The sequence below is a fragment of the Heloderma suspectum genome, chromosome 1, assembly GCF_057233095.1.
Source record: "Heloderma suspectum isolate Gila_16-S chromosome 1, 16-S_ref, whole genome shotgun sequence".
Lineage (NCBI taxonomy): Eukaryota > Metazoa > Chordata > Lepidosauria > Squamata > Helodermatidae > Heloderma > Heloderma suspectum.
The window spans coordinates 97,877,340-97,899,787 of NC_139458.1; the positions used below are offsets into that span (position 1 = coordinate 97,877,340).

Sequence of the window (22,448 nt, forward strand, 5' to 3'; positions counted from 1 at the left end):
TGTGTGTGTGTGTGTGTGTGTGCATGCACACACACGTGTGCATATTTGATCAGCTGGAAATCCTTACAATAGAGATAGGAAACTGGGGACCTAGGGGCCAAATCCAGCCCCTCCAAAGTTCCCTATCTGGCCATCAGCATAACCCTCAAATCCATGCCTCCCCCCCCCCCATTATGCACCTCAGCCACTTCTTTTAAACTGAGGCAGAGGGCTATTTAATCCACTCTTGCTGCTGCGGGACCAGCCAATGGCAAACTGTTTAGCAAAGGGTATTTCTTCAGCCACCAAACTTATCCCACGAGAATGAGCCAACCAACATATGCATAAACCTGTGAGTCTTTAAAAAGCCACAAGACCCTGTGCTTTTTACTCCAATGGACTAACACCCCCCCCACACACACACACACACATCTTATTATGCACAGCAGCTGCTCACTCCCACACTCAAGCCAAGACACAAGAAAACGGAGCTGAGTAGCTGAAGTATGTCACGGGAAAGCTCTGTAAGCTGCCTGTTTCTGTTTCTGCTGGGGAAGAGATGGTTAATGAAGCCTTTGTCTGTGTCTCAGCTCATACGGGTCAGTGGACTCTGCTGAAAAATATGGCACTTGTTAAAAATTCGTTGTCCACTAGGACCCTAAAAACCAAGGGCAACAACCCCACTCCCTTCTCCATATAATTTTGGCCATGCACACACAAAATCTAGATAATGTTGTGAACCTTAGAGAAACAGTAAGGGAGAGCCAAGCAGAGACCTACGGAACTTGGAAAAGAAACTAGCTTTATATGGACTGAAACTGTCAGAGTGCTTTAGTGTGTGTGTGTGTGTGTGTGTGTGTGAGAGAGAGAGAGAGAGAGAGAGAAACACCATAAGAATTCCAGTGTTCCCTATCATTTTTTTTGGTGTTCTGAACTTAAGCGAACATTTCACATCAGAGCTTTCTTAAACATAAAAGGCCTGTTCCATTTTTCTTAATATTTCTGTCATATCACTTCTTAAATGTTTGTGACAAATTTTATTTGGTGAAGGCATCATAGAACACTACACAAATTTATGTATATGCCCTGCTTCGACATTCTGGTTCTGGAGACAGCTAGCAGTAAATATAAGGGGAATATATAAGAAGCAGGGACTAAAGCCCTAACCAGGTATATATACACCTACTGTAGCAGGTTCCTGCAGGTCCAGAAGCATGCCTGGGTCCAGAAGCATGAGTGTAAACACAACTAATATAGGGACTATGGAACTGCAGAGTAATATGCATGGTGGCAGCTTAAAACAACTTCTCTGTGGCAGTGGTCCATATGGCTAGCCTGCCGTTTAAAGCCCTCTTACACTGATGCAACATGCCCATTCAAGTACCAGCTATGGTACTTGGCACTGGGTGGGTGTGCAAATATTTGGCCAACACATGCAATAAGGGATTTTTCAATATTATGTTTGCCACCTTAAGAATGGACATGGGGAAATGCTTTTGGGGGCTGCAGCATTCAAATCAGCCAACTTGCGGATGTTTAAGCATAGGAGGGTATTATGGGATACAGGTACCAAGAAGGTCATCAGTGGACCCATTGAATAAAGCAAAACTAGAGTGGTCTCCTGCCAAAGCAGCTCCAATGTTTTAATAGTCATGTGGCAAATAGAAAAGAGTGGAGCATGACAGGAGAAAGAAAAACAGGTGACTCCGTCCCAGGTCTCTCACCACACAATTCTTTAAGGGACAGAAAAACCCTTCTAGGCAAGAGCCAACAACTCTGAAGAAGTGGAATCCAGTGGAAAATAGCATTTTTACTCATCTTTCCTATTAATGTCCATATTATGGATAGGTAGACATAGGTCTATATCAAGGCTTCCCAGAGCCTTTCAGGTGTCCAAGCTTCCCCTTCTGAGAGGGAGCTCACACTTTCAAAACCTTGAGCTATTCCCCACTATCACCTCAGTTGCTGTCTGAGAAGATTTATACAACCATATTGTCAACACAGGAGCTCAATTACGCACAGTTACAGGCTAATCTTTCTTTGTTTGTTTGTTTTCTTTCTTTTTAAGTGTATTGGTGAAATGGTTTCCAAACATTTTTCAGAGTGGGGAAAACACCAATGGGAAAGCTTTTTTATTTGGGATCTAGATAACCAGCCTTGGTGCTCCATCACAAGTAACTGACTGAACTCATACCCACTGGATACACTTTCCTTTTGCCTCTACAGCATAAAATGAATTCCTTGAATACTGTCTGACATTCAGGGCTTGCCCTACCATTAGGCAGAGTGATGTGGCCACATCAGGCAGATGTTGGGAGTGGGGACAGAGCTGTGTGGTTCATATATCCTGCCCTGCACCCCCTAAGCTAGCCTGCTGCCTTCAAGTGTGGTGAAAATAAGATGTTGCCAGTTTTGAGGTAAGATTCAGCTGCCTGTCTGGCGAGCTTCTGTACATGGAATGGGGGGGGGGGAGGGCACCATCTTGTCCTTTGCCTCAGGCAGACAAATGCCTTGGGCCAACTCTGCTGGCATTTTAAGGCGTAGTTCTCACTGAGGTAGTTAATCAGAATTTGGACTAAAGCCCTTCAGAATGCAAGTTGGGGCTCACCTGATGTTCATTTAACAAACAAATAAATCTATGTTGTGTATAGTAGCCAAAGTGTTTATGAAAAGACTACCCTAAAATTCTTCTCCTTGACATCTAAGTACAGGGATTTATTTTACTTTTTGTATGGAAGAGCCTGTATACAAAGCCTGATGTAGTACTGCCCAGACACAGGTTTATCATCACAGTGATCACTAGGCCCAAATGTGAAACATGCAGTCACAAACATGCCAAGGTTCAAATGGGTTACAAACATGACCCAATTAAATCAAATGGCAGCTCCTGCTAATCAGCTCTCACATGTTCAGAGGATCAAACCACTGGCTAATGCATACAAGCCTAGGAAAGAACTGAGTAACAAACATGGGGTAATTTCACAGGAAAATCTGCTGTGTGGCAACCACTTAAACCAGGGATGGGGAATCTTTGGTCTGTCAAGCCACCCCATCCAGCCCACAGAGGCCTTGGACCCCATCCCTTTGCCAAAGACCCACCCATTCCTCAGAGAAGGGAGAGGGGACAAGAGGGCAATTTAGCCACAACTTCAAGGAAGGCTCTGCAAGGCTATGACTCAGCCCACGTCTCTCTCACCTAACCTGTGGCAGGAGTGCATGCGCATGTGTGTGAGCACAAATGTGTGTCGGGTACATGCCAGCAGAGTCCTGGGATGCAGCACCTGAAATGCTTTTCTGGAGCCAGTTCAACCCTCGGACTGAAATAGCTTACCCATTCTAGACAGAAAAACATCCTACAACTTCCAGCATCCCCCCAGCCAGCATGGTTGGCTGGGGCATGCTGGGAGTTGTAGGACTTTTTTTCTGTCTAAACATGTATAGGATTGCAGCCTTAAACACTTATTGAGTGGTAGCTCTATCTGCTTGAAGGATCAGTTGTTCTATAATCTCCTGTTGTTCTCTTGACACTCCTGCAAACTCCTTAGAGAAGTTGGGACCATGGCAAGAGTTACCATGTCATTTGGCTGATACCACTGACAGCAAGAAGCATACATAGAGCCACCATGCAATGGTTTGTGTTCTTAGTGGCCAACATACCATACAAGTCCCTGTGAAACTACTCTAAGGCTAGAATTCTAAAAATACTTACTAGGGAGTAAACTCCATTGAAAATGGGACATATTCCAAGTAACTATGTATAGGATTGTGCGGCTAAAACTACAACAGGGCAGTTTATACAATCAGCAGAATCAAGGCTACAGGTGTCAAAGGTGCACATTTGAATGTTCCCCCACAAAGAAGCAAAAATCACCGAGTCGGACACGACTTAACGACTAAAGAACATGTAAAACTAGCATGGCGGCCTAGGCTTCTCTCTGACACATACTGGGCGGAATCCAGTGTTGTATAAGCAGACTTCCGCTTGCATGATGAGGCTTTCTTCTCGTCCCCTTCCCTCCTGTGCTCTCCCAAAATCTGCTGTGGAAGTTCTCCCAACCCTCTGGAGCAGATTTTGAGGGCATGTGGGGGGCTCTATGGAGAGGAGGAATCAACCCATTCCCAGTTCTGCTGATGGAAACCATTCTGTCAGTGTGGTGAGCTAACTGGATTCCACCCTCTATGTGCAGGATGCTCTTTCATTGGGGGAGCATTCAGACATGCAATGCCATACCTGCAGCTTGAAGTACAAGAAAAGCTTTACCATTGGAATCGACCGATCCTGAGACATGGGCAAAGGGCTCCATGGCTAACTTTCATCCAAATGTCAACCATGAGAGGCAGGACCAGAGTTCCCGTCTTATGCCTGAAGTGCCAACTCCCATGCACAGGCCAGGCAGTGGGAGTGAGCAGCTAAGGGACAGATTTAGATGTGTCTCATTGGGTTCAGGTGCCATGCTGGTGGTCAGAGGAGACATCCCTGTGGTCTAAACTAAGCCACTGGATGGCTCACCTCTATGTTCTACCCCAAATTCATCAGAGATAAGCAAAAAAAGTTGTGGTCAAAAGTTGTAGCCCTACCCTAACATAACATGGGGGCAGATGGCAGCTACCCAGGGTAACATTGAAAAAATATAATGCAAGCACACGCTCAAAGAGCTTAAAGATTAACTAAGTTTTGAGATATCACATAGCATGTAACTGCCCATGCCAAGAACAGAACCCAGAAGTCCCTGTTTAGACCAATCTGACGTCAACAGGATTATATCTATGTTTAAAGTTAATCACCACTACCATGGTTAATCAAGGCCTCAGTTTGCTGTCCAAGCCACCAGACCAGAATAGTTAAACCTATGTAAATAACAAAAAATATGAAAAATAAGAACAGAGCCAATTAGATTCATTAAAATATGAATTTATTGCAGAATAAAATTTAACAAAATCATTTTTCACGTCAACATGTGCCAGTAGCTGTAAAATTTTATTATTTCAGTTCAACAAGTTAAAAGAGAGAAATCATATGCAGACTGTTCATTAGAGGAGCAAATATTTTCCTGAACTGAAAGCTGAGTTGCTGTGACTGGTGTTGGTCATATTAATTATTTCCATATATTTCAACAGCTTCCAAGTATTGAAAAGTTTTTGTTTCATCCAAAACCTCAGACACAGCTACTACTCATGTTCTAAAAGTTGCCACCACCCAGCCAGAGCACTGCAATAAATCCATGTAATTTAGGCTGCAATCCTGTACCTGCTTACCAGGGAGTAAGTCCCATTGAATTCAATGGGAATTACTTTTGAATGGACATGTATAGGATTACCCTGTTGGATGGCCAAAATAGTCAGGTGTTTAGCCTGCAAATGCAAGGGTTCAATGCATGGTGGAAGCCAGGACGCACATGCAAGCCCCACCCGCAAAATCCCCAGGCATCCAGATCTCAGCCTGTTGAGTGCAAAGGCCTGCAGGAGGGTTGTAAGTGCTTTCAGGTGAATGCAGTAGTATAGTTAGAGATGGACCTCAGGGACAAAGTCCAGGGGCCCCCAAATGCCCACCCAGAGAACATGATGGGCCAATGGCAAACCAGGACTGACTCTGCTCACTGCAGCATCCTTTCTTATTTTTTTAACATCGAAGAGTTAGGGGGCAGCCGACTGGGCATGTATATGGTTACCGATTCTATTATTTTTACTTTAAATACATATACCGTTTTCTAAAACAAAATGGTGCTTATTCCCAAGTAAATGACATCTGGTGAGCAGAAGCAAACTCCATTTTATTCCAATAGTCATGACAGTGCTGTGACTGAAGTGAGTTTAAAATGCGAAACTGCACATGCTCAGAGCATTTCTTTTTTTTCATCAGGGTTGGGAAACAGGTTTTTGTTTTGTTTTGTGTTTCTTGCTCTTAACAGATCAGGAATGCAGAACCAGTTGTGAAGCATGGAATGGCGGGGAGACAAGAATAGAAATGTTAGTTATATGCTTCACAACTGAAGTAGTACATGTGATCATCTAAAGTCCATCCCCACCACCACCACCCCGTAAGACCATTAAGTCCAAGGTCTAAATTTACCTAGCTGCACCACTGGCTGAACACAGTTCCAAATAATACACTTTCAGCTCAGCACACTTAGAGGGGCCCAGGAACTGAGGATGTTGTGGTGTGTGGCGTGCATGCACCCACCACCCTTTTAGTTCTCACATGTCCAGGCTGAACACCTGAACAGGGATATCCTACAGCCCATAAGTAACCAAAGTTTTTGAGTAGTTGGCCGAGATGATGTTTGCCCAACTCAAATCCGTAACATATACAAAATGCAACTGAATCATTACTTGGTTGGGTCTTAATTATTAGGAAGTTATCGATTGTACTGTACAATAATATTAGCTTTAGAATTTATATGAATGCAGTTTCTATAACACTTTCACAGGAAAAATGTTCAATGGGTCATAATAGGAAGAACATTTTTTTTGGGGGGGGGGACTCCCTACGCCTATTCAATGAAATTTTGGACCAACGTATATTTCTTCTTTTCCTTTTAAAGAATTTTGTTTAATTTATTTTCAAGTTGATCACATTATTTTTTAAATCCATTATTTTTATCCTTAAAAATAAATAAAATTCAGACAACCCCCAGAACTCTTCTGATCCTCATAATGTGTTGTTGGATGTTTATGCTAAGCACCATGTATCCACAGCAACAAGACAGAAAGGACTCAAGCCACATCTTCAAGCTTTGGGTTCACTCCCTTAGATTCTAGTTTAGAAACCTGTAAATCAGAGATTTAAGCAGCCACTTATTCTTTAACCAAGATGAAGTCTGGAAAACACCCACATTAAGAGTCGAACTACACGTTACCCACATATGCTTGTATCAATTCCCCCACACCTATTTTTTTCCAAGCAAAAATACCTTTGAGAGGGAGTGATTGGGAACAGAGAAGCAGCAGGTGATTGTACTCAGCCCTTCCAATTCATCACTTCGCTGCTCCAAGTTGCACTCTCCTAAAGGGGCTTTGCCTTGGGGGGGGGGAGAACCTATTGGGGGTTTTGTAACCCAGTATTTCCATGTCCACCGATGCAATGAATATGAACTTGAGCACGCTCCGGGAGAGAGTGGAGGACAGGAAGGCCTGGCGTGCTATGGTCCATGGGGTCACGAAGAGTCGGACACGGCTTAACGACTGAACAACAACAACATTTCCATGTCACGTTTCAATTCTTTTTTTACATTTCGATAATGCCCAATAGCCAAAGCTCTCTGGACAGTATACAATGATTAAAAACCTTAAAAATACAATATTATACACAGTATAATATCAATTTACATACAACCATATAAACAGACAGCACATACACACATGCACGTATATCTAAGTAATTTTAAACAATCAACCATAAGAAAAATCCAGGACCTCATTAGAACCCCATCACGTGCTGCCAAATGTAGTTAGGCTCTTACCAGTGGGGCGTTAGACCCCAGGTTCTAGTATTACGAGAGAGGGAGAAAAATCTCTCCCTGTCAACTTTCTCCACGCCATGCCTAATTTTGTACACCTCTATCATGCCTTCCCTTACTCGCCTCTTTTCTAAGCTAAGCAATCCCAGCTGTTGTAACCTTCCCTCGTAGGGGAGATGCTCCAGCCCCTTGATTGTTTTAGTTGCCCTTTTCTGCCCTTTTTCCAGTTCTACAATATCCTTTTTTAGGTGCAGTGTCCAGAACTGTACACAATGTTCTTACATGGCTCCGATGGGCAGAGAGCAGAACACCCCATCCAGAGCATCCCAGAGACCATGACCGCAGCCTAGAAGTGGTCTGGCATGCCAGTCTGTACATCTGGCGAATTAGTGTGCCTGGTAGTTCCTTCCCCTGCACAAGGGGGACCAGATGAGGCTGGCTACCATGGTGGTGGCAACTCCCACCCCCCGCACACACACACACACACACACACACACACGGAATTACCACAGCTCCAAAATTGCATAAAAATGACTGGCACAACTACAGATCAGATGCTGCTCCAGGCCAGTGCTGGTTGTCATTAGCATGGCCTTAAAAGCCAAGCCAACAGAGAAGGCAGGCAGGGAATTGGTGTGGAGATGAATAGGGGAATATGAGGAGTTGCAGGACCCTGCAAAGCAGGAGATACTGCTTTCCCTTCAGGCGCACAAACCACTGACTTTGTGTGTGTATGTGGACTGGGCTTGTGCACGGTGAATGTGGGCCGGCTGCAAGCTTGGCTGCAAGGGGCCCTCCTGAACAGACAAAAACTAGGACTGTCACCTCTCTTGTTATTTACACCAAAGCTAAGAAACGTGGTTGCCTAAGACTTTATGCAGCCCAGCCTCTTCACAAGGCAGCAAGTTTTGAGAATATTGCATATAGGCATCTGGCAAAGGCTAATGACTGTACCAATATGCTGGGTAATTAGATACTTAAGCTCTGATTAATCATGTCCATAAATTCTTACAGGCACAGAATGATTTTAAAAATATGACCCCACAATAATAGCCAAATGAACTCTCATTGAAGCTAGTAAGCATTTTTTCCTTTTGACTTCACTGAGGCTGGGTCAGGTCTACTTGTGGAAAAAATGATGGAAAAACAATACAAGACTTAAAAAAAAAAAAGGTAGGGACCACATGGCATCTTTTATCTTGAGTTTCCAGGAAGTCAGATACTATTACAGCATGTCTGGCATTTCAGGGAGGTGGGAATTAGCATTTTATTGCATGCATAAACATATTATTAAAGGCAACCAAGGTGTAAAATCTTTGGCAGGGAAAATGTGGAGGTGTTAACATTCCTCTGTCCAGCAAAAGAAAATATATTAAAATAATGTTACAGCTGTGACTGAAGACCACTAGCAAGTCATAATTATTATGGCTGCTTGATCTTTTCCATACCTTCAGTCCCCGGTCTTAGTACAGAACCATATCCAGGTCTGAAACTCTACGAACCTCAAGGCTAAACTGTGATGCAAAGCAGGACTTCAACTATGCCCTAATTAACCTTCCTTTGGGCAAGAAAAAATCAGTTTGAACTTCCCCAAGGCCAAGGAATAACTTTTTAAAAAATGCCTTGGCTAGGGTTAGGTCACATTTGCCCAAGTGCAAGAAAAGGTATTGCAAAAGAACTAGAAAAAGAGGAAACATAGCCATGAATGCTCACAGCATTTATGAAGGTATTTTCAGAAGGGAAGGCAAGCTTTGGAAGACAGTGTATTGTCCACTGTCACTAGGCAGGCATACAAATGGTGGCTACACACAGCCATCCATACTGCCCTGACTAGAAGGGATGGACAAATCTTCAGAAGCATCCTCACCCTCTCAGCTCACACAAAAAACCTGGGCTAGGAAATAGGTTACTGCCCCCTTAAAAGAGGGGTTTGACATCCATAGACATAAACACAATGGACCAGAAACCTTTGTTCTGGAAGCTAGATGGTTTTACACATATTACATTGCTAACACAGACTAAAATATTGTGCACAGACACAGGAAAACCAGACTTAAATTCCTGCTTGGGTATCAAGTTTGATGGCAACCTTGGATCACTCTGCCTATCCAATGTACCTCAAGAGGAAGGGTAGATATAAAGGCAACAAATAGCTCAGACATTAAAATGAGCTTCTGCGTGCTTTCTAGGGCTCCTTTAACATTTAGGATGCAATCCTATGGGGATGCTGGGTTGCAGTTAAACCTCAAAAAAACGAAGATTATGGCAACCAGCTTGATTGATAACTGGCAAATAGAGGGAGAAAATGTGGAGGCAGCGACAGACTTTGTATTTCTAGGCGCAAAGATTACTGCAGACGCTGACTGCAGCCAGGAAATCAGAAGACGTTTACTTCTTGGGAGGAGAACAATGACAAATCTTGATAAAATAGTGAAGAGCAGAGACATCACACTGACAACATAGGCATAGTTAAAGCAATGGTATTTGCCATAGTAACCTATGGCTGCGAGAGCTGGACCATAAGGAAGGCTGAGCGAAGGAAGATAGATGCTTTTGAACTGTGGTGTTGGAGGAAAATTCTGAGAGTGCCTTGGATTGCAAGAAGATCAAACCAGTCCATACTCCAGGAAATAAAGCCAGACTGTTCACTTGAGGGAATGATATTAAAAGTAAAACTGAAGCACCTTGGCCACATCATGAGAAGACAGGATACCCTGGAGAAGATGCTGATGCTAGGGAAAGTGGAAGGCAAAAGGAAGAGGGGCCGACCAAGGGCAAGATGGATGGACGTTATTCTGGAGGTGACGGACTCGACCTTGGGGGAGCTGGGGGTGGCGACGGCCGACAGGAAGCTCTAGTGTGGGCTGGTCCATGAAGTCACGAAGAGTTGGAAGCGACTGAACGAATAAACAACAACCTATGGGGATAGTCGGCCACCTCCGAACTTGAAGGCAGCCAACTGTCCAATGCAGTGTGGGCGGAGCACAGAGCGGATCCTCTCCTCCGTGTTCCGGCCACCCTGCATTTGAGGCTCGACGGCCAATTTCGGCTGTCTAGCTGGGGCATGTTGGGGGCGGAGGAGCCAGACGGTGCTTCCGTGGTCTCCTCCCCTCCCTGCCCCCGGGAACACCCCTTTTCCCCCACTCCACGCTGCTCTTATGAGCACGGAACTGGGGACAAACCGTGCTGCCTACGAGGGGGCAGGGGCAGGGAATTAGGTTTCTAGGAACCAAGCTCAGAGCCCTGGCTCTGAGCTTGGTTCCCAGAAACCGAAAAATCCTATGGCCGTCTAGGCACTGTCTAGTGGCCATAGGATTCTGTCCTTAGCAACTTACATATTCTGTAAAAATAGACATCTGACTACTAATGGGCTTTATAATGATTACTTTCTACCTACTGGAGATTTACAATATTAACTATACTTCCTCTTTACATGTATTGAATATGTCCACACATCACCACAGCAACAACGGCATTACAATGCTAAGGAACAGGTTCATGCTTACCTGTTCATCTATACACCTAAACTGCCAGGACCAGGCAGCATTATACAGAAAAGGCCTCAGGTCAAACCGGTTGTCATCGGGACTGTAGTTTTCAGCGTGGTAGGATGGGGTTAGGATAGTCATTTTGTGTCGATTGACAGAATACATTCGGAAGAAATGTTTAACCTTTGACGCCACCTGGTGTATATAACGCAGTATTTCAGGCTCAAAAAAACCTGGAGTCATTCAAACCTTAGGCAGAATTCTAGGAGAGAAAAGGTATCTAAAAGATAGCAGCATTTTAGTTCTACATATTTGGATAAATGCAGTTATTAGTGTATATCTAGTACACTAGGTATGAGAATACCTACAAAGTATCAGAATCTACAATACAGAATCAGCCTGCTACTTCAGATGTTCAAAGGCTGAAATCTTGCATACAGTTCAGCTGCTGAACTATTACCACCTGGAGCTGTGTCCATGCTTACATGATCGCAGCCGGTGTTATCAAGAACAGGGCTCAGATCAAACTGGTTGTCATCAGGACTACAGCTTACAGGATGACAGGATGGGGTGAGGGGTAGTGTGCAATGCACCCAGCTGTCCCTTGGAGACGCATCTGCACGAAGAACAAAGCGTGACCCAGGATGTTCCTGGATACAGCCACAGCTGCCGAGCAAAAATGGGCCTTTGTAATTGGGAAGAATAACCACTGGGACTCTGCGACTGTCACTCAATTTAGACATCATTGTCAAACGACAGTTCATGCTAATGATAGTTTATAACCTAATTCAAGCTTCTCAAACATACAAGCAAACTACGGCTTAGAGCTGCTTCTGCTTTTGTTTTCTATCTCAGCACTCTTGTTTATAAGGCCTTTGGAGGCAGAGCAGTGGCCATGAACCATGGTTTTGTCAATTCAAACATCGTGCCCCAGTTAGCACAAACCATGCTATGCACACTCTCTTCAAACCATGGTTTCTGATTTGCTGGTTATTGCAAAATGGTGGTCATGTTCTGGCCAATCTGGGGCTAATGCACTGATACATTTGTTCCTCTCCTCTGAATATTCATTCATTCATCTTCCTTCTGAATGTGGCACTCGAAGGGGAAAATAAACTTGTTTTTACCTCTCTTGGAGAACAAGTCTCTTTCCACATTGTGATCAGCTTACAAAACATGGTGTAAGGTCCAGCTTTAGCAATCTTCCTTAGCTTGCCATAGACAGAGAGCTCACCATACGTCATCCCCATGTCTGCCTGAAATCACACACACACAAACCAAAAGAAAGAAAAAAGAAAAGAACAGAAGAACTGAATTAAGACAGACCATGAATCCATAAAGAGCCATCAACATGGAATTAGACCCATAGTCCATCTACTCCAATTCCATCTGCTCTAAAGCTGTCTATGAGCTCAGGTAGAGGTCCTGTCAACATAGACAGCAGATTAAGGCAGTAGACTCATAGTGGAAGCTGAGATGCCATTTTTGAATACTCTCAAATGTGTGTGTGTGTGTGTGTGTGTGCGCGTGCACACGCACGCAGGGAGTGGGGGTAACCAATGCAACAAATTCCTTGCAAGTAAGAAAAAAAACAACCCCTAGCACATGAGAGAGAGAGAGAGATTCTAATCCTGCCTGCTCCCTATTGTGCATGTTTTCTACTTGCAGGGATTTCTTAAATGTAGCACAGCATTAAAAGTGTGATCCCCCTTGCAGTTTGAAATGGTGTAACTTAATCTACCACCTCAGGTATGGAACTATGTGTAATCTGGGCATCAGATCCTTAATTGGAGATGTCAGAAATTAAACCTGGAACTGTCTGAATTCAAAACATGTGCTCAATCACAGAGAAACAAACCCTCCCTAAAAAGTAAGGCAGTAGCAGAGGAAATCAGTCAGCCCTGGAACCTGTCAGGATAATGGGCAGGTTAGAATTTCTTAAAAATACATTGAATGGAATAATCCAATTAGTTTTAAAGAGACCTTACCTTAAATTAAATCAATTTAAAACAATTAGCTTCAGTACACATTCCAAGAATTTATTGGGGCGGGGGCATCATGCTAATTAGAAATGGGTGGTGCTTCTGCTGGTGAAGTCCCCAAAGGCTTCCACAATGTTGTAATCCACACCAAGCATGTGCAAAAGCTGCTCTGCTGAAGTGAGGCAATTATGCCACTGTGTTGTGCAGAAGCATCCCGCGCTGGCATAAATCCACAGCAGCCCATGATACTGGAGAAGCCATTTACGGCAGAATAAATTTGGGGGGAAGGTATGAAATCTGCGAATTTGCATTGACTTGCTTATGTTACATATGTCACAAAACCCAGGTTTTCTTGACACAATTTAGGTGATCTTTGTGCAGATTAAAAAAAACCCAAAAGATGTTAACAGCTACACATTAGGCTTACAAGAGGGGTTTGTAGTCGCTGCCCTTTACCTCATCAGTTTGAGCCACCTCTCCATTCTTCAGGGGCTCCAGCTCTGCTGTTGACTGCATGGAGAGAATACTGTGTAGGCAAAAGAAATCCAGCCAGTCAGGTTAGTTGCTTGGCCCTGCTTCAAAGAGCAAGTGCCTCCTGCTAAGTGAGAAGCTTGCTACCATCCAGGCCTCAAGGCATCCCACCTCCCCCAGTACAATTAAAGCAAAAATATGACTGCAGGATACATGCAACAAAACTGTTATTGTGAGCTACATAGAAGAATGTGATATTTATAGAAAAAGTATAACAGTGTATAATATCAGGAACCGAGATCAGATCCAATATTGTTTATTTAGAGTTCACCTGTTACATCATTAGCCAGACATTTAAAACATGAGTATCTAGGCAGCTTTAAAACACATTCAGCTCTGTACAGACACTACTGAATATACATGCACACATTATTTAAGTACAAAACACTGTATGTTCAGAGCTTCACACTTGCGAATTAAAAAAGTGCTCCAGACTAACCAATGCGAACATCACATTGAACACCAAGTTCACAGTGAATGCCAAGAACAACTAAATCCATACAGATGAACATTTGTGCAAAACCAGCTAGTCTGAACCTTGGCAAGAACCATGTTTGCATCAAATTGGGAAGGCCACACTCCTGTTTAATTGCACCTCCCACTCTTTTATCTGCATCACGTTATGATTTCCACACAACTGCAAGCATACAATCCTCTGGAAGATTTTTAGTGGTATATCAAATTGTCACTGTTGAGACAATTAGTCTCAGGAAAGGGGCAGTTTCCTGTTGGTCAGGGAAACCATGTTAGATACGATTGTGTTTTTAAAATAACTTATACCATTTTTTTGTTGCCATAGACTGGACTGAAATTCTGGACTGCAATTCTGTCCAAAGTCCTAATTAGGATCAGAATTCCATAACACTAGAGGAATATTCAGGCAAACACATGAGGAGAAGGAGTGCTCCAGCCCCACCCCTCTCTTTCATCATGTTTGCTGCCCTCCATAACTGGAAGGTAACTGCCTGAAAAGAAGAGCCTCCTCTGTCCACGGAGGCTCTCCATGTGAGCCAGAACACTGGAAAATCAGGGTTCTGGCTTGTGTGGAGAGCCTCCACAGGTACAGGAGACTCTCCTCTTCAGACAGTCACCCTCCATGAATGTTGTTGTTGTTCAGTCGTTCAGTCGTGTCCGACTCTTCGTGACCCCATGGACCATAGCATGCCAGGCCTTCCTGTCCTGCGCTCTCTCCCGGAGTGTGCTCAAGTTCATATTCATTGCATCGGTGATGCTATCTAGCCATCTCATCCTCTGCCGTCCCCTTCTCCTTTTGCCTTCAGTCTTTCCCAGCATCAGGGTCTTTTCCAGAGAGTTTTCTCTTCGCATTAGGTGGCCAAAATATTTGAGCTTCAGCTTCAGCATCTGTCCTTCCAATGAGCACTCAAGGTTTATTTCCTTTAGGATTGACTGATTTGACCTCCTTGCAGTCCAGGGGACTCGTAAGAGTCTTCTCCAGCACCACAGTTCGAAAGCATCAATTCTTCGGCGCTCAGCCGTCCTTATAGTCCAGCTCTCACAGCCATACATTACTACTGGGAAAACCATAGCTTTGATTAGACGGACCTTTGTCGGCTAGGTGATGTCTCTGCTTCTTACTATGCTGTCTAGGTTTGCCATAGCTTTCCTCCCAAGGAGCAAGCGTCTTTTAATTTCATGGCTACAGTCACTATCTGCGGTGATCTTGGAGCCCAAGAAAGTAAAATCTGTCACTGCTTCCATTTCTTCCCCTTCTATATGCCAGGAAGTGATGGGGCCAGATGCCATGATCTTCGTTTTTGTAATGTTGAGTTTCAAACCAGCTTTTGCACTCTCCACTTTCACCCTCAACAAGAGGCTCTTTAGATCCTCTTCGCTTTCTGCCATTAGGGTGGTATCGTCTGCATATCGGAGGTTGTTGATAATTCTCCCAGAAATCTTAATTCCGACCTGTGATTCATCCAACCCAGCGTTTCTCATGATGTACTCTGCATATAAGTTAAATAAGCAGGGTGACAATATGAAGCCTTGTCGTACTCCTTTCCCAATTTTGAACCAATCGGTTGTTCCATGTCTGGTTCTTACTGTTGCTTCTTGACCCTCGTACAGGTTTCTCAGGAGACAGGTAAGGTGGTCTGGTACTCCCATCACTTTAAGAATTTGCCACAGTTTGTTGTGATCCACACAATCACAGGCTTTAGCGTAGTCAATGAAGCAGAAATAGACGTTTTTCTGGAATTCTCTTGCTTTCTCCATGATGCAGCGAATGTTGGCGATTTGATCTCTAGTTCCTCTGCCTCTTCGAAACCCAGCTTGTACTTCTGGTAGTTCTCGGTTCGCATACTGCTGAAGCCTAGCTTGTAGGATTTTGAGCATCACCTTGCTGGCATGTGAAATGAGCGCAATGGTGCGGTAGTTTGAACACTCTTTGGCGTTGCCCTTCTTTGGAATTGGAATGTAAACTGACCTTTTCCAGTCTTGTGGCCACTGTTGAGTGTTCCAGATTTGTTGGCATATTGAATGCAGCACTTTAACAGCATCATCTTTTAGGATTTTAAATAGCTCAGCTGGAATACTGTCATCTCCGCTAGCTTTGTTGTTACTAATGCTTCCTAAGGCCCACTTGACTTCACTCTCGAGGATGTCCGGCTCAAGTTCAGTGACCGCACTCTCATGGCTATCAGGGACATTAAGATCTTTCCTGTATAGTTCTTGTGTATTCTTGCCACCTCTTCTTAATCTCATCTGCTTGTTAGGTCCCTGCCTTCTTTGTCCTTTATCATGCCCATTTTTGCACAAAACGTTCCCTTGAAATCTCCAATTTTCTTGAAGAGATCTCTAGTCTTTCCCATTCTGTTGTTTTCCTCGATTTCTTTGCATTGTTCATTTAAGAAGGCCTTCTTGTCTCTCCTTGCTATTCTCTGGAACTCTGTATTCAGTTGGATATATCTTCCCCTTTCTCCCTTGCTTTTCACTTCCCTTCTTTCCTCAGCTACTTGTAAAGCCTCATCAGACAGCCACTTGGCTTTCTTGCATTTCTTTTTCTTTGGGATGGATTTCGTTGCTGCCTCCTGAACAATGTTACGGACCTCTGTCCATAGTTCCTCAGGCACTCTGTCTATCAGGTCTAATCCCTGAAATCTATTCCTCACCTCCACTGTATATTCATAAGGGATATGATTTAGGTCATACTTGAATGGTTTAGTGGTTTTCCCTATGTTCTTCAATTTAAGCTAAAATTTTGCAACAAGAAGCTCATGATCTGAGCCACAGTCAGCTCCAGGTCTTGTTTTTACTGACTGTATAGAGCTTCTCCATCTTTGGCTGCAAAGGACATAATCAATCTGATTTCGATACTGACCATCTGGTGATGTCCATGTGTAGAGTCGCCTCTTGTGCTGTTGGAAAAGAGTGTTTGCTATGATCAGCGTGTTCTCTTGGCAAAACTCTATTAGCTTTTGTCCTGCTTCATTTTGTACACCAAGGCCATTCCTGCCTGTTATCCCGGTGATTTCTTGACTTCCTACTTTAGCATTCCAATCCCCTACGATGAAGAGGACATCTTTTTTTGGTGTTAGTTCTAGAAGGTGTTGTAGGTCTTCATTGAACCGATCAACCTCAGCTTCTTCGGCATCAGTGGTTGGGGCATAGACTTGAATTACTGTGATGTTGAATGGTTTGCCTTGGATTCGTACTGAGAGCATTCTATCGTTTTTGAGATTGTACCCCAGTACTGCTTTTCCCACCCTTTTGTTGACTATGAGTGCTACTCCATTTCTTCTAAGGGATTCTTGCCCACAGTAGTAGATATGATGGTCACCTGAATTAAATTCGCCCATGCCTGTCCATTTTAGTTCGCTGATACCCAAGATGTCAATGTTCAATCTTGCCATCTCATGTTTGACCACCTCTAGCTTACCTTGATTCATTGATCTGACATTCCAGGTTCCTAAACAATATTGTTCTTTACAGCATCGGATTTTCTTTTCACCACCAGACACATCCACAGCTGAGTGTCCTTTCGGCTTTGGCCCAGCCGCTTCACTCTTTCTGGCGCTACTTGGAAATACCCTCTGCTCTTCCCCAGTAGTATATTGGACACCTTCCGACCTGAGGGGCTCATCTTCCGGCGTCATATCTTTTAGCCTTGTGATACGTTCCGTGGGGTTTTCTTGGCAAGAATACTGGAGTGGGTTGCCATTTCCTTCTCCAGTGGACCACATTTTGTCAGAACTCTCTGCCATGACCTGTCCGTCTTGGGTGGCCCTGCACGGCATGGCTTATGGCTTCACTGAGTTATGCAAGCCCCTTCGCCACAACAAGGCAGCGATCCATGAAGGGGCCCTCCATGAATAGAGGGTGACAAATGCAGCAACAGAGGGGAAGGGCTGAAGCACTCGCTCTCCTCATGTGTTCACTCTATTCAGGTTCAGAATGCTTGAATAGGGCTAACATGACAAACAATCATAGGAGGGGAGAAGGTGTCAGGATTCTAACTCAAATTATAGCAGAGGATAGATAGATAGATGGATGGATGGATGCAGGGCCTAAGGTTCATCATTTCGACTCTTACCTTCCAAGTGATGTTATGTGAAAATTCTCAGTGCAATATTGGATGAAGTTTCTCAAGTCTGTCTTATTAATTCCGCCAATAGGATTGATGTCAGCACTGGAACAGTCATACTTTGTGAAGTATCCCCGAAGGCTAGGGGACAGAGTATAAATATTTTGACTTAGCACTCAATCTGGTAGCAAAAGAGAAGGAATACGTTATAGTGCAGTTATAACTACATGAATATTTTGAAGGTTTTAGGGATAAAATCTACAAACCAGAGCACAGGTGGTCAGAATTCAAGCTAATTTCCAGACAAGCTTCTTTATATAATCTGTGTAAGAGCTAGGAGAAGCTTCTAGTGTTAACAAGTACAAGTATTTCCCTGTTGCATAGGGTGTCCAGCCCTTGAAACCTCCATAGAAGGAAAATCAACAGGAAACGTGAGGAACGTTGGCATTCCTAGAATGAGCCATCTACCAGTTACACTCAACCCACCACAATCAGACTTTGTGTTTCCAAGCCATTGTGGTGACTAATCACTCTACAAACAGTCTCTATCAATTCCATTTGTTTATCACAATTTGCCAACCATTTTTAATCAGATACATCGAGTACACCAAGAAAGTAATATGTGTGTACTATACACAAACACCTACCTTTCTCATGTTTACTTCACGTATTTGATTAAACAGTTATAACAACATTACCTATACAGACTGAAGTACTTAACCCAAGTTAACAAAACTAGAATTGAAGATAACAAGAACACAAAAACGAAACCCACACATCGCTTGCTAAACTTTCTGAAGCACTAAATAGAAAACAACCACTGAAGCATCACATAGGAATACATAAGAATACTGGACAATTGCTTTTTCCGAGACTTCCACATCATTCCCTGTTCAAACCAAAACCCATAATTGTTTTTGTTATTGCCAGGTATCAACAGGAGTCAATGGAGAGTTTCATTTTCAATTAATGAGACTTTTAACATGCACACACCTTTCATCCACATTGGCTGTTCCAAGTACTAACAGCCCACCAGGCATTCCACGAGTCCATAGGGATAGCTGTGCAAACAGGTAGGCGAGCACCATTCTTATTCTGGCCTAGAAGTCAAATTTAGAAACCAGGATTTAATAAGGCAGGAATTCACAAAGGGCAGATCACGACAGAAGTGTAGATCAGTATCAGCAGCGGGTTTCTAGAACAATATGCTATAAAGGAGTAAGTGAGAGTTACTTAGAGATCAGCAACTGTGAGGTCAGGAGGTAGATTCCTTTAGAAGGTACTCTGTATTGTAACAAGTGGGAGAGAGAAAACTCCTCCTACTCCTTCTAAGGATGATGGGCAACAGGTATTACTAGAAAAGGAAGAGAACTAAAGTTACAGCAAGATACACGATTTAATACCAGTCTTGAGAGAGAGAAATCTGAGTTCAGTATCCAGCTCTGTCATATGCATAAGACTCACCAAGCCCCTAGGGAACCTTCAGTAAATTTGCAACTATACCTACCAAAGACAGAAAATATATTTGCCCCTCTTGGAAAGATAAGGAAAAATGGCTCTCTGTGACAATACCTGCACATTCTGCAGGGCCAGATTTTCCCTGGTGCTGCCTCCATGTGCTTGATACTGGGGCCATCGTCCCGTCACGGCATTGAAAATCGCCCAAATGGCTTTCACGGCTCCGTCTATGTTTATATTTATATGATAACTGTGTGGGGGGAAAGCACATATTTAATTCTAATGAAAAGCAGTCTCTGCCTCACTATGACTAAGTCCGTAGGTTTGTCTTAAAATATTTTAGTGTCTTACAAGGAATAAAGGCTAGGGGGAGGTGTCTCTGTGTGTAAGAGTGAGAGAGAATGAATGGGTGTGTTCTAACCCACCCACTGTTGCCCCAATTCACTTGTGTGACCCCCAACAGGTCTTCAGCGGTCAAGGAGGCCCGTGAACCCGAAAACATTGCCCACCCTTGCGGAAGACAAACAAAACAGGGTGGCTATCTCCATCATGCCCTGTTCGTAAGTTTCCAGAGGCAACTGGCTGGCCTCTGATGGACACAGTAGGGGATTAGAACACGGATGGGCAGCTTGTGTCCCTCCAGATATTTTGGCCTACCATTCCCATGAGCCTAGCCAGCATAGCCAACAGTGAGGGATGATGGGAATGGTAGGCCAAAACATCTGGAGGGCCACAAGTTGCCCACCCCTGGATTAATGGACCTTTGGTTTGATTGAATAAGGGACTTCTTTGAAATAGAATAGGATATTCTTTAAAAAATCTACTATGTGTATCCACACCAAGCTGTACAGTATCCACATGCCACAAGCCCACAGATTCTGTGGCAATAGCATTAAATGGCCACATGTTTGGGGGGAGGCCTACCACAGGGAAGAGTTTTTCAGAACAGCTCACATGGGAAAAACAATATTTTGTGCCTGAAAGGAGAAAATAGAAGTGGCTAGTGCGGGGAAAGTTACTCCAAACATAGGAAAGACCATGAAAGAAGACGCAGAGCCAAAACTGAAAGACACCCATAAAACTTTAAAGCATGTTCCCGCTTCTCTGGGACCCTGAAAGTAACAGCTTCCATGTAAGAGTGAGAGAGAAAGAGAATAGCGCCCCTTTATTCCCTCACTATCTTACAGAGGCCTAGAACAGTTGACCTGAAAAAGGGCACCAACATTCACTAAGTCAAAGCTTTTAATGGCAGCACCTGCGAAATCGAAACCAAGTAATGACAAATCAGGTGCATAATTTTAGGTTAGGGACGAAAAAGATATAAATGGTTTGAGTGAAAGGCAAGATTCATAGCAAGGTTCAAAGGACTGGGCCTTGATATAAAGGTTAAATGACCAAAAGCAGTGTATTTCAGAGCCTTTCTTGTGGTTATTTTGATATACCTTGCAATAACCAGATAGGTGATCTTGAGGAGTAATCACATGTGTGAAATAGAGGGCATGAGTGGGGCAAGATGCTACTTATGCCTCCCCTAAATGGCATTCCTGTGACAGTTACAAGTCAGTCCTGCTTAGAAGGTCCTGCTTTTAAAAAATAAATACAACCTGCTTTCAAAACACAAACACAAATAACACAGCCTACAACAAAAGTATTTAGGGCACAACCTTATGCCTGTTTAGACAGAAAAAACTCCTACAGCTCCCAGCATTCCCCAGCCAGCTGGGACCTCTAGGACTTATTCCTGTCTAAACAGGCATAGGATTGCACCCGCAGTGAGATATACCTTTAGGTATCAAGCAAACCAACACTACCTTTATTTTTCAAGTACTACAATCACACAGTTGCCCTGGTCCAGCAAAAGGGAACTGGCATGCTCAAGTGGTCTTCCATGTCTACCTAGTGTCACTAGCTGTTACACACACCTAGACCTGGATCGGAGCCTGTGCACTTTTTATTGCACTGTGTCTTTAACCAAGCATTCATCAATTATATACCTGCCTATCTCTTCAGCCAAAGATTTGGCTTTGTTGCATGTCTCCTGAGAAGAGTTCTCAGTGGCCATGTAGCAAGTTGTTAAGATGCGTCCACAAAATTCCTGAGGCTCCTGTGGTGTGTAGAATTCATCGTTTACTATCTTACGCACATCATTCAGCACAATCTGGTCTGAAAACAGTGAGAACAGAGGGGAAATGAGGAGAGATGGACTGAATGAACATGTGTTTCATGTCAGTCTTTAGAACACAGAATTAATATCCATTGCATCATTTCACAAAATATGGTCCTATATTAGACATGAATGTGAACATACTTCAGTTTAAGCTTGCTTTAAACTTAAGGGATAAAATTAAATTTAGAGATGAATACACACATATACATTTATTATTCTGGAAAATTATAAGATAATTAAGCACTCCTTAGGAGCAGAAGAGAACATCATAAGTGAGATTTAATTTGTTTGAATTATTTATTTATAGATTATACAGAATCTGAGAGAAAGATAGACAGAGAGATTTCAGACAAACATGCTTCATTTCAGAAAACAGGAACTAGGTTTGTTTTAGATTCTAACACACATGCAGTGCAATCCAGGAACTGATGTTTGTGAGGTAAAGGTTTAATATATTCAAATGTTTTGTTTTAATAGAAGGACTGAAGTATGAGGAGTTAACTGTAAAAGGAAAAATGTGTGTCTTTATTCTTGGCTTGAGTCAGAGCAGAGATACAATGTTTACCTGGTATGCCATCCCTAGTGTGTTTAAGATTACAGCCTTAAACTATTTGGTGCAGGATTCTGCCAAAGTTAAGCATTTCTAAGTCCTGCTGATTTCATTGTAATACTTGAGCACATATTTCAAAATCTGTCACTGAAATCAATGGGACTAACATGCTTAACTTTGGCTGGACAATGTTCTTTTTCTATGCCTTTACAACGAGAATTATCTGCAATTTCCCAGAGTATGGGAAACAAACAGAACAAACTTGAACTCTTAATACAGGAGGGAAATGATGACTT

General features: G+C 43.3%; 1 protein-coding gene across 10 annotated transcripts in view; it reads right to left on the minus strand.

Moving 5' to 3' along the window:
* Window positions 1-368: 368 nt before the first annotated feature.
* Window positions 369-22,448, minus strand: part of NADSYN1 (NAD synthetase 1) — a 49,950-nt gene continuing 27,870 nt past the window's right edge. For 9 of the 10 annotated variants that reach the window (XM_084852146.1, XM_084852215.1, XM_084852156.1 and 6 more), the window contains 8 exons: window positions 21,430-21,598; window positions 19,550-19,685; window positions 18,971-19,077; window positions 17,987-18,118; window positions 13,363-13,432; window positions 12,052-12,180; window positions 10,943-11,119; window positions 369-6,747 (listed from right to left, as the gene is read on the minus strand). In XM_084852146.1, the coding sequence (XP_084708272.1) occupies window positions 6,694-6,747; window positions 10,943-11,119; window positions 12,052-12,180; window positions 13,363-13,432; window positions 17,987-18,118; window positions 18,971-19,077; window positions 19,550-19,685; window positions 21,430-21,598 (974 nt within the window). In that variant the 3' untranslated portion in view covers window positions 369-6,693. The remainder of the gene's footprint in view (window positions 6,748-10,942; window positions 11,120-12,051; window positions 12,181-13,362; window positions 13,433-17,986; window positions 18,119-18,970; window positions 19,078-19,549; window positions 19,686-21,429; window positions 21,599-22,448) is intronic. The other variant, XR_014790509.1, reaches the window with a different exon arrangement.